This window comes from Schistocerca serialis, chromosome 9 (assembly GCF_023864345.2).
Source record: "Schistocerca serialis cubense isolate TAMUIC-IGC-003099 chromosome 9, iqSchSeri2.2, whole genome shotgun sequence".
NCBI classification, from domain to species: Eukaryota; Metazoa; Arthropoda; class Insecta; order Orthoptera; family Acrididae; genus Schistocerca; species Schistocerca serialis.
The window spans coordinates 98,284,944-98,297,239 of NC_064646.1; the positions used below are offsets into that span (position 1 = coordinate 98,284,944).

At 41.9% G+C, this 12,296-nt stretch overlaps 1 protein-coding gene across 1 annotated transcript in view; it reads right to left on the bottom strand.

Annotated features, from left to right (window-relative positions):
* Positions 1–12,019, bottom strand: part of LOC126418829 (UDP-glycosyltransferase UGT5-like) — a 135,739-nt gene extending 123,720 nt beyond the window's left edge. The window contains exon 1 of the mRNA XM_050085808.1: positions 11,925–12,019. Coding sequence (XP_049941765.1) covers positions 11,925–11,930 — 6 coding nt within the window. The 5' untranslated portion in view covers positions 11,931–12,019. The remainder of the gene's footprint in view (positions 1–11,924) is intronic.
* Positions 12,020–12,296: the final 277 nt, after the last annotated feature.

Consider the following 12,296-nt stretch of genomic DNA (forward strand, 5'->3'; position numbering starts at 1 on the left):
CGGCAGATCCAGATAAAAATATCCATCCGCTAGATTTCTGGAACGATTTTGAAGATGTGGTTCCACCAACTTGGTCTGAACGAGAGAAAATCTCGTTTGTTAGAAGCCATTTAGCAGGTGACGCCATGCGTTGGTCAGCTGATGTTATGTTGAAATGTAAAACATTAGCGGAATTTTAAACAGCTTTTATTAATGAGTATTGGTCTAGCAATAAGCAAAATGAAGTGTTGAGAGAATTTTGGAGTGGAAAACGCTTCAATGCAGGCAAGGAATCAATTAAAGAGTTTGCTAGGTCATGGATTTCACGTTTGTCACATTTGGCGGAAAAGCTAAAACCTGAAATGATTATACTAGGTCTTGAAGCCAAACTGCCATGGTATTGGCAAACTAGAATTATATCTGCCCCTAGAGACAATCTGGATCGTTTCATTCAGTATTTGGAACGTGTAGAACGTGTTGCTGCCAATGAGGAGCAAGCACGTAATAACAGAAATGCTAATAACAATAGTAGTAATTTTAGGAACGAGCAAAATGGCAATGTAAACATCAGAACAGTAGGTGTTCGCCATCCTAAGAGAGGTAGGAATTGGGGAAATAATTATCAGAGCCAACAATGGCGGCCAAGGGATAATAATTTTGTTCCGAACAGAAATATGCATGTAAACAACAGTACGGAAGGTAATGCTGTGCCAGTCAACTATAATGAAACTAAAGGAAGCAGCAGTAGGCCGAGGCAGGAAAACTAGTTCCCGTCTATGAGGGCACTGGCGCTCACCAGGCGGTTACTTTTCCTATGCCAGTAGTTAAGGGAATTGGTAAGACAGATCAGAATACTCAAACTGAACATGTGGATAAAGAGTCGGTAGCACCTAAGGATACAACAGAAATATTAGATCACTCACAGTATTTGATAGATACCGTGTTAGAGACGCTTTCTAAGTGGGAAGAGAAAGAGAAGACGCAGCAGTGTAACGATAGGGACGAGCTACAAAATACTGAATTGACAGGTGAAGAAGCAGAAGAAATTCATGCTTATATTTACGATGAAGATGATGTGCTCTTATCTAAAGTGCCTGTGCAGGATGTTGATAATGTACTAATAGATTTAGGACAGGAGATAAGTGAGAATGTAGAGGGTAGGCTGTTGAGGGTCGATGAACCCAGTAGCTGTGACCAGTTGTCACTTGAGAAGGAAACCGACGATAATGGTAAAAGTGGTTTAGCTGTAACTAGTGTTATGCCCGATCTGGAGACGCAGAATCGCTCATACTACAGTAATTTGAGTTACGTTCAGCAAACTAAATGTAATGAAGTCGTGCGTTGTTTCGATTTAAAATTAATAGACCGACTGGAAAAGGCAGCTGAAAATGTAATTCAGGAAACCCCTACACACTGTGACCTAAGTGTAATGAAGACAGATGTCGATCACTTTAGTTGGAGACAAATCCAAAAGGAACTACTAGATGAATGTGAGGAACCACCTGTACAACCTAGAATAAGCCACCCTATAATAATAGTGAGTATGTTGGGTATCAATGTACGTTGTCTCTTAGACAGTGGAAGTGAGGTGAGTGCAATATCTCAGTCCTTCTTTGATGCATTACCTGGTAAGGACAAGCTTACAGTAATGAGGGTATCAGGACTAAGAATAATTGGTGCTACTGGCAAGGTGTCAAAAACAGCAAAGCAAGAAGCTTTGCTACCTTTTAACATAAGTGGTAATTTAATTGATCATCCATGTTTAATTGTAACTAATCTCAGTATTGAGGTTTTAATTGGCATCGATTTCTTGTCAAAATATCAAAGTGTTGTTGACTTTGAAAGAAGCCAGTTGAAAATGGTCTTGCCAATAACCGGAGTAATTATAGTACCTTTTAGTGATAAACATGTAGTAACTGATCATGAAACTTGGGAGCTGCCTATACGAGTTCTGAAAAATAGGAGGTATTGGGACGAGGATGTTAATCTTGGTACAAGTAAGCTAAACACAGAAGAAGAAGAAGAAGCAATTATTTTAGACAAGATAGAAGCTAAGTTGCAGGAAATCGATAAAATTTCCGCCAATCAGAAGGAAGAACTGAGACAGGTTCTAAAAAGGCATCATAAGGTATTTTCGGATCGACCTGGCATAGTCAAAGGTTATGAATGTCAATTAAAGGTGAAACCCGGCCAAGTGTTTTTCAGGAAGCCATACCAAATACATGTAGCTAGGAAGGAGGCGGTTCGAAAGGAAATACAGAGAATGCTGGAGTGGGGTGTGATTGAGAAAGCGGTCAGTGAGTACAATAATCCTCTTGTTGTTGTACCAAAAAGAGACGGGAGTGTCAGATTGGTCTTGGACGCTCGTTGGTTGAATGAAATAGTGGTTAGGGAAAGTGATAGACCGCAGAACATGGACGAGTTATTGCAAAAATTCTGGGGAGTAAAATTCTTAACTTCTATGGACATCACGTGTGGATATTGGAATTTGCCACTGGTGGAAAATTCAAGAAAGTACACAGCTTTCTTGTACGAAGGAGTTTGTTACCAATACTGTGTGGTACCTTTCGGACTTAATATCTCTGTTTGTGCCTTCGTACGTGTGATGTGCCATGTTTTAGGACCAGCTTTAAGTAATAAAATAACAGTCTACGTCGATGATCTGTTAATAGCAACTCCTACCTGGGAAGAACACATAGCTTTATTAGAGGAAGTGTTAGAGGCTATTGAGAGAGGTGGCATGAAACTAAAGATTGAAAAGACAGAGTGCGTTAAAGAGGAAATAGGTTTCTTGGGATATAGGATAAGTGGAAAAGGTATTCTGCCTGATCCAGGCAAGCTAGCAGTCATTGAAAAATTTGAGGCTCCCAGAAACAAGAAGCAGTTGAGATCGATGTTCGGTCTTTTCGGCTTCTATAGGCGTTTTGTTAGTGATCAGGCTTTTAATGCTCCCTGTCTTCACCTCCTGCTGAAAAAGAATACCCCTTGGGTTTGGACAGCAGAATGTCAACAGGCGTTTGAGGTGCTTAAACAATCTTTAATTAATAGTCCAATTTTGCATCATCCTGACTTTGAAAAACCATTCTGTATGTCTGTTGATGCTAGTGGCTATGGTATAGCTGTGGAGATATTCCAAGTAGAAATAGAGAACGAGCAAGAAGTTCACAAGACTATAGCTTTCGCAAGTCGATCTTTACAGGCAGCAGAGAGAAATTATGGCATCTCAGAACTAGAAGCGTTGGCAATTGTATTTGGGGTACAGAAGTTTGAGCAGTATCTATTAGGTCACAAGACAATAGTTTACAGTGACCATAAGGCATTGACCTTTTTAAAGACCTGTAAATTGAGGAATGCTCGTTTGGTAAGATGGTCATTGTATCTCCAGCAGTTTGACCTTGCGGTTAAATATATTCAAGGGAAAGACAATCTGGTAGCTGATGGGTTATCTAGAAGTGCAGAGCTCTGTGATGACGCGGGAATTACAGCAACCGACCTAAATGAAGTTCGAATGTTTGCATTGCACGAAGTAAAGGAAGAAAGTGCGTTAAAGAGAGTGATTAAGAACTTGAGACGTGAGCAGAATGCAGATGACCAACTGAAATTAGTGAAGAGCTATTTAGGAAATGCGAACTATCCTAAGGTTTCGCAATACAATTGTTTGCATAAAGGTATTCTCTTTAGGAGGAAAAAGATAGGTGTTTCTGAGTGGAAGCTGTGCTTTCCCTCACAACATGTAGACTTACTAATCGACTATGTACACCTGAGGTATGGGCACTACGGTGCAAAGAAATGCATTGCAAAATTAAAAGAGAAGGTTGTGATTGACAACATGTACCGCCGTGTGGCCAAGCGTCTAGCATCTTGTGTAGTATGCCAGAAAGTCCGCGCTGCTAACACCAGAATACAAGGGGATATGCATGCAGTAGAGCCAACTGAAACCCTAGAATTACTGGCTTGTGATTTGTTTGGCCCTCTTCCTGTTTAGAGAGGTGGTTGTACCCATGTTTTTGTTGTTGTGGATGGATTCAGTAAATATGTTAAACTATACCCAATTAAAAGAGCAAATGCAAAAACATTGGTTGAAAAGTTGGAAAAAGATTTCGTCGTGAACGTTGGCGTTCCGAAGAATTTGCTGTCAGATAATGGGCCTCAATTTACTTCTGATAGATTTAAGGAATGTCTAGATAAGGCCGGCGTGAAACATCTGAAAATATCTGCGTATTTCCCGCAAGGAAATATGAGTGAACGTATTATGAGGGAATTGAATAGGCTTTGCAGAACTTATTGTGCTCGGAAACACTCAAGTTGGGCAGAGCACATTAAGTATTTTGAGAATGTAATTAACAACTTAAGACATGATGCAACTGGTTTTGCACCTTGCGAATTGATGTTTGGCCAAGAACCGCACAATGTGATTGCAGATATGGTAGAATTCCCTATTCTAACGCAAATATCCACAGACGAGAAGAAACTAAAAGCTAGGGCTAATATGAGAAAAAGAGCGTTGGAAAGGAAGAAGGGTCATGACGCAAAAGCTGTACCTACTAGCTTTGAAATAGGTCAATTAGTCCTTGTCAAAACCAAAGAAAAATCAAAGAAAGTAAATGCAGAAACAAAGAAATTCATGTTCGTATACCATGGACCTTTCAGGATAATAGGAAAACCACATGCCAATGCATATAGGCTGGAGTACCCTAAAAGTAAGAAGCTATTAGGTCTCAGGAACGTGATCGACCTAAAGAAATTCATAGGTAGTGAATGAATGCTGTAGGGAGGAGGTTGTTCTGTAACCTCTACACAGTGTGGCAGCTGTGCAGTCCCAGCTGTGTGAGATCTTCTTTCCCTTTCAGGTCTCACTCACTCTTCATCTTTTCTATCCACCTAAAATTTCTAACTCTTCTTTACAGCATTAAACCAATGAATGCTGTAGGGAGGAGGTTGTTCTGTAACCTCTACACAGTGTGGCAGCTGTGCAGTCCCAGCTGTGTGAGATCTTCTTTCCCTTTCAGGTCTCACTCACTCTTCATCTTTTCTATCCACCTAAAATTTCTAACTCTTCTTTACAGCATTAAACCAATGAATGCTGTAGGGAGGAGGTTGTTCTGTAACCTCTACACAGTGTGGCAGCTGTGCAGTCCCAGCTGTGTGAGATCTTTCCCATTTCAGATCTCACTCATTCTTCCTCTTTCCTGTCCTCAAAAATTTCGACCTCTTCTTTCCAGACATGAAAATTTTCTGTCATGGCTATCAAGCCTTGAGTTATGTAACCATTCTATCTACCGATTAGTGAAGAAAAATACCTAACGTGATAAACCTAATAGTGACAAACAATAGAGAAGTATGACGTAATTAAGATACAAATGTATTTGAGTAACAATTATGTATAGTACACTGGTAATATAGTGAGTACAAAGTGTTTTTTTTTTTTTTTTTTTTTTTTTTGGAAATGGTCCACCAACAGTAACTTAAAAAGATGTATGAATTCATGTACAAGCAGGATCTGAAGTGGTAGTGAAACCTAGTGTATGCTGTAGAGCTAACTAATTAATAATATAAGATTGCTTAGTGTTATGAAAAATATGCAGATAAGTTGTAAGGATAAACTCACCTGGTATAGCAAGGAAAGGCAGTGTAATAGAATTGAGCAGTGTTTGTGGTTGAGACGTGAAGGACACGTCCCTGAAGTATTTATAAGGTTGGAGCTGGCCATTATTTTAGTGTAGTGTGTGACAGGATACACCTACACGTATTGAGGTTATGAGTTGGAGGCGTGAATGCGACCATAGGTACCCTTATGTTAGATGAGACAGAGCAGCTCATGGTGTCCTATAGGTTTAAGGAATTTAGCATTACGCTCGTCCATAATTACTTGATGCACTTTAGTGGTAGGTCTGAGAGAGACTACCTGAGGTTTCAGCGTCCGATCGAGTGGAAATGGATTGCCACGTGAGCAAACTAATCAGCTGCAATACACTATGAATATGAAAGAAATGTGCTATACTATGCTTTAAATATTAATAGAGTGAGTTTTAAATAAGTACATACACTAGCAAAGTAAATAAATAATATACTGACAGAAGTGAAATATTAGTTTAGCTCAGCATAAATACACTTCAAAGTAAGTAAGTACCTAATTGCAGATGTGGAACTGACAACAGCAGAGGACCAATAAGTGGATTTATTAGTCAACTAAACGTAGTGTGTTTTGAACACTCACAACTGTACTATTACCAAAAGTTACTCACATGTACAAAGATGCTGAGAAAACAACCACTAATCATACTCATACTATCTCTAAGAATAAGGTAATCAAAGATGAGTCAGTTAAGTGCTTAAAATACAAATGTATCAGGAATGTACCGAGCATTGGTTCAGTGTTCCGGCCCAGAAATAAGAAATTCAGATTAAATATGATTTATGATTGTATGCCTTAGGAGCATAAATTTTCTCCAGTACGTGACTAACGGCGTTTTGAGCCATTTGTTTACCGATTTTATGACAGTTAAGTAACCGTGAGAGTAAAATTAAAAAGGTTCTGTTAACTTTGTTCCAGCAACATACTGAAGGATAAAATGTATATATCCCCATTTCATTGTGACCCACCCTTAGATATTAAGTGAACAGAGTCTGAGGCACTCTTTTTGTTTGTTCTACAGGACAAACCAGATAATGGCAGCCTGGTAGCTGCGTGAAAGCGTGGAGTGACTTGGACACAACTCACAGTGACCCCTCCCCTTTCCCCCATGTAATTTAGAGAGAACGTGAAGGACGCACACCATAGCAACTTCCCCTCCTCTACCCTTGTGAATGGAAGTGTAGGACGCCAGCCAAAGCGGCTACAACCACGTGTGTAAAAATAATTTGTGAACTTTTCTTTCAGGTTTAGAAAAGACTGCTAAGAGATAATCAGGCGGCTAAACGTACCACAGGATGGTGCTCCACCGCACTTCCATCATGATGTTCGGCATTTCTTAAACATGAGAGTGGAAAACCGATGGATCGGTCGTGGTGGAGATCATGATCAGCAATTCATGTCATGGCCTCCACGCTCTCCCGACTTAACCCCATGCAATTTCTTTCTGTGGGGTTATGTGAAAGATTCAGTGTTTAAACCTCCTCTACCAAGAAACGTGCCAGAACTGCGAGCTCGCATCAACGATGCTTTCGAACTCATTGATGGGGACATGCTGCGCCAAGTGTGGGAGGAACTTGATTATCGGCTTGATGTCTGCCGAATCACTAAAGGGGCACATATCTAACATTTGTGAATGCCTAAAAAAACTTTTTGAGTTTTTGTATGTGTGTGCAAAGCATTGTGAAAATATCTCAAATAATAAAGTTATTGTAGAGCTGTGAAATCGCTTCAATGATTTGTAATAACCCTGTATTATTCATTATTTACATTACTGATTACCTTATCAGCCCTCCTATTCCGACCAATTTTAATACGGAAAAAATACACACGAAAAAAAAATGCAAATCTAATCCGCATTCAATGCCTCGAAGCCAGATGCCTTGGTTGCTACATCAACGGTGCTTTCGTTCAACGGCGTCTACCATATGGGTTCATATGCGGCAATTTTAAGTTTCTTTTTTGATTTGTAGGAAAATATGTGTTTGCGGAGGCCAAAATGACAATGAAAAATGCTCAGTTTTCAATTATCTATCGATCCTGAGAGGGGTGTTGGCGCAAAATACATCTACGTGATTACTCTGAAATTCACAATTAAGTGCCTGGCGGAGGATTCATCGAATCATTTTCAAGCTGGAATGATACTTTCGCTCTACAGCGGAGTGTGCGCTGATATGAAACTTCTTGGCAGATTAAAATTGTGCGCCGGACCAAAACTCGAACTCGAGACTTTTGCCTTTCACGGGCAAGTGCTCTAGCAACTAAACTACACCAGCACGACTCACGACCCATCCTCACAGCTTCACTTCCGCCAGTACCTCGTCTCCTACCTTCCTAACTTCACAGGAGCTCTCCTGCGAACCTCGCAGAACTAGAGATCCTGGAAGAAAGAATGGTAGAGCACTTGTCCGCGAAAGGCAAAGGTATCGAGTTCGAGTCTCGGTCCGGTACACAGTTTTAATCTGCCAGGAAGTTTCACCTTCAAGCTATTTTTATACGGTTCCACGCTCGAAAGGCGCGCGGGAGAAACGAGCACTTAAATCATTTTGTGCGAGCTCTGATTTATCCTACTTTATCATGATGATCATTTCTTCCGATATAGGTGGGTGACAGCAAAATATTTTCGGGACCGGAGGAGAAAATTGGTGACTGAAATTTCACGAAAAGATCCTGCTACAACGAAAAACGTCTTTGTTTTAATGATTGCCACCCCAGTTCTCGTATCATGTCCGTGACACTCTCTCTCCCCTATTTCACAATAATACAAAACGAGCTGCCCTTCTCTAAAATTTTCGATGTAAGCCGTCAGTCCTACCACCGCACAGCAGTACTCCAGACGGGAACAGACAAGCGTGGTGTAAGCAGTCTCTTTAGTAGACTGTCGCGTTTCCGAAGTGTTCTGCCAATAAATGGCACTCTTTGCTTTGCTTTCCTCACAACATTATCCACGTGACTGTTCCAATTTAAGTTGTTCGTAGTGGTAAATCCTAGGCATTTAGTTGAATTGGCAGCCTTTAAACTTGCCTGATTTATCGCGTAACCGAAATATAGCGAATTTCTTATAGTACTGTTGTGGATGAGTTCACACTTTTCGTTGTTTAGAGTCAACTGCCGCTTTTCACATCATAGAGACATCTTGTCCAAATCATTTTGCAATTGGTTTTGACAAGATGGTAAATGACAACATCATCTGCAAACAATCTAAGAGACCTGCTCAGATTGTCTCCTATGTCGTTTATGGAGATCAGGAATAGCAGAGGGCCTATAACACTTCCTTGGCGAACGCCAGATATTACTTCTGTTTTACTCTATGGCTTTCTATCAGTTACTACGAACTGTGACCTTTATGAGTGAAATCATGCAACCAGTAGCACAACTGAGGCGGTACTTTAGGCACGCAATTTGATCAGTAGCCACTTGTGAGGAAGCTTTCTGGAAATTTAAAAATATCAAATCAATTTACGACTCCTGTCGAGGGTACTAATTACTTCGTGAAAATAAAGAACTAGTCATGTTTCACGATAACGATATTTTTTTAACCCATCCTGGCTGTCAATAAATCGTTTTCTTCGAGGTAATTCATAATGTTCGAACACAGTATATGCTCCAAAATCCTACTGCAAAGCGACGTTAGTGACATGGGTCTGTAATACAGTGGATTACTCTTATTTTCTTTTTTGGCTATTGGTGTGACTTGTTCCACTTTCCAGTCCATAGGTACGGATCCTTCGAGGAGCGAGCGGTTGTATATGATTGATAAGTGCAAAGTTACTGCAGAAGCGTACTGCCTAGTATACAATCTGGACCGAGAGCCTTCGCTACACCGACTTCCGAGTCATGCATTTGTGCAGTCGCTCTATATTCGAATTCTGTGAAAGGAACCTGACTAGAATACAATCTGCACCGGAGGTCTTGCCATTGTTAAGTTATTTAAGCTCCTTCGCTGCACAGAGGATATCTACTTTCAAGTTACGCATTTGTGTAGTTGTTCTAGATTCGAATTATGGAATACTTATTTCTCCTTCTCTGGTGAAGGTGTTGCGAAACACCGTATTTAATTAATCTGATTTAGTGCCACTATCATCAGTAATATTACCCTTGTTATTGTGCAGTGAAAGTATCGATTACCTCTTGCCGCTGGTGTACTTTACATATGACCTGAACCTCTTTGGGTTTTCTGTCAGATTTCGAGCTTCAATTCGCGCCAAGTTTCGAGCTTCCGTAAACCTTTAGTGTTCTTTTAAATTTGGTAAGCTTTTTTCGTTTCTTATGCAACAGTGTTATGACCTGTTTTGTGTAGCATGGGGGATCAGTAGTATCTCTTATTAATTTATTTGGTATGTATCTCGCGACTGCGGTCGATACTACTTCTTTGAATTCAAATCATATCTGGTGTACACTTAACATGCGAGTGTCCTTCAATAAGTAATGCCCCACATTTTTTTAAGCCATTAATATACACAGACAAACGTCCATGTTCGTGCTTCACATTTGATGCTTGTTCTGTGCGCCGGTGAAATTTCGAACCGTTCTGGCAGATGGCAGAGCCGTAGTACAGCGTCAAAATGGCGTCTACATACAAGCAACGTGCTGTTATTGAATTCCTGTGTGCAGAAAAAGAAACCGTGGTGAACATCCGTAAACGTTTGTGTGCAGTGTATGGCGATGCTGCATTTGATAGGAGTACAGTTGGGCGATGGGTAAAGAAAGTTACAGCCTCAAGAAATGCAGGAACAGAGATCCATGATCAGCCACGCTCGCGACGTCCTGTCACAGCCACTGCTCCAGACATGCTGAATCGTACGGATGCGATTATTCGTGCCGACCGGCGCATCACAACTCGACAATTGGCTCTACACTTGTCGGTCAGCATTGTAAGTACGTCTGCAATGATCGAGATCCTCGGATATTCAAAGAGGTGCTCACGATGGGTTCCACGAATGCTCACAGCAGACCACAAAATTCAAAGAAAGGTGCTTTCATCTGAATTGTTGGAGCGTTTAGAGACCGACGGAGAGGCCATTGTGTCACGTACCGTATACGAGGGACGAAAGCTGGGTGCACCACTTTGCGCCGGAAACAAAAAGGCAGTCCATGGAGTGCCATCATCCTCATTCAAAAAAAAAATTCAAGACAACCGTCTCTGCCGGAAAAGTCGTGGTGACAGTCTTCTGGGATTGTGATGGCGTCATCTCAAGAACCGTTTCCGACGTGTTAGATCGGACAAGAATCCAGCAGAAATCTTGCTCCAACACCATAATTCACGCCCACACACAAGCCTGAGGCCAGAGACTCCCACCCGAGTTCCTGAAGCATTTCAGTAACACTCGCGTGATGATCAAACCTACCAGTAACAAATCTAGCAGCCCGCCTCTGAATTGCTTCTATGTGCTCCCCGCCAGGAGGTTCTAGGCGCTACAGTCTGGAACCGCGTGACCGCTACGGTCGCAGGTTCGAATCCTGCCTCGGGCATGGATGTGTGTGATTTCCTTAGGTTAGTTAGGTATAAGTAGTTCTAAGTTCTAGGAGACTGATGACCACAGATGTTAAGTCCCATAGTGCTCAGAGCCAATTGAACCAATTTGAACACAAGCCTGAGAACCCGAGAACGCATCGCCAAATGGGGTTGGATGCCATTGCCTCATCCACCCACCCTACAGTCCAGACCTGGCACCCTCGGACTTCATCTCTTTGGGCCGCTTAAAGGTCCACTACGGGGAACACATTTTGAGGAAGACGAGAGAGTCATGCAGTGAAAACAAGAGCTTTTACCAGCAGGGAGTACATGCTCTTCGCAACGTTGGCGTACAGCCGTAGAACGTGATGGAGACTACGTAGAAAAAAGGGACATGGACAAGACATGTTGATGTATATTGTTACCAAATTCTGACTCTTAACAGTAAATATGTTCTGGGAAAAAATGTGGGGCATTACTTATTGAACGACCCACGTAGATCAGAAGGAGTGGAGATTGTCTCTTAGAAAGGCTGCCAGCGAATTTTTATCTACTTTTTTTTTAAATAGATGTACGTTGCGTTTATTTTTGGTGGGTTTGTATGTTGCGGTATCTTAAGGTTTTTCTGCTGAGCTGAATCGGTTGGCCGTGTCTACCGCCTTCCTCTTGTTAACAGTTGTCTACGTGTTTCCCAACACGGCTTATACTGTGGAGCACCGCCAGTCGAAAACGTTTGCATCACAGTCGCAGCACACTAGGCGGCATCTACTCGTATGGCTGTTACCAAACACCAGCGCCAAATAAGGAAGACGAAGAAATGCGCCAGTGCTACGTGGTGTGAGGCGCCCACTGACATACCTTCATGACGATGGTCTGTTTCCCGTTTCTCCGGACACGCCTCCAGCCGCTGTCTCGCGCCTCCAGTCGCAGTCACACGCCCTCGCGACGCGGATCGTACAACTGACTGCTGACTGATTACTTGTCAAGCGTTCGGCTGCTATCAGCCACGAGGAGGCGCTATCTCGCCGAGACCGTCGCACATACTTAGCCTTGAACGGCTAAACACCGGTTTCTAGTTTCCTCTACACTTAGACAAAAGTACAGTGGGTAGGCAAAATAATGTCAACAGTGGTAGTAATGGGATGGTTGTGTTTGATGGACAATAACGCAGGTAAGATGCGTGTCGCGCAAGACTGTGCGTGTTCAGTACGGACTAGACATCAGTGCAGG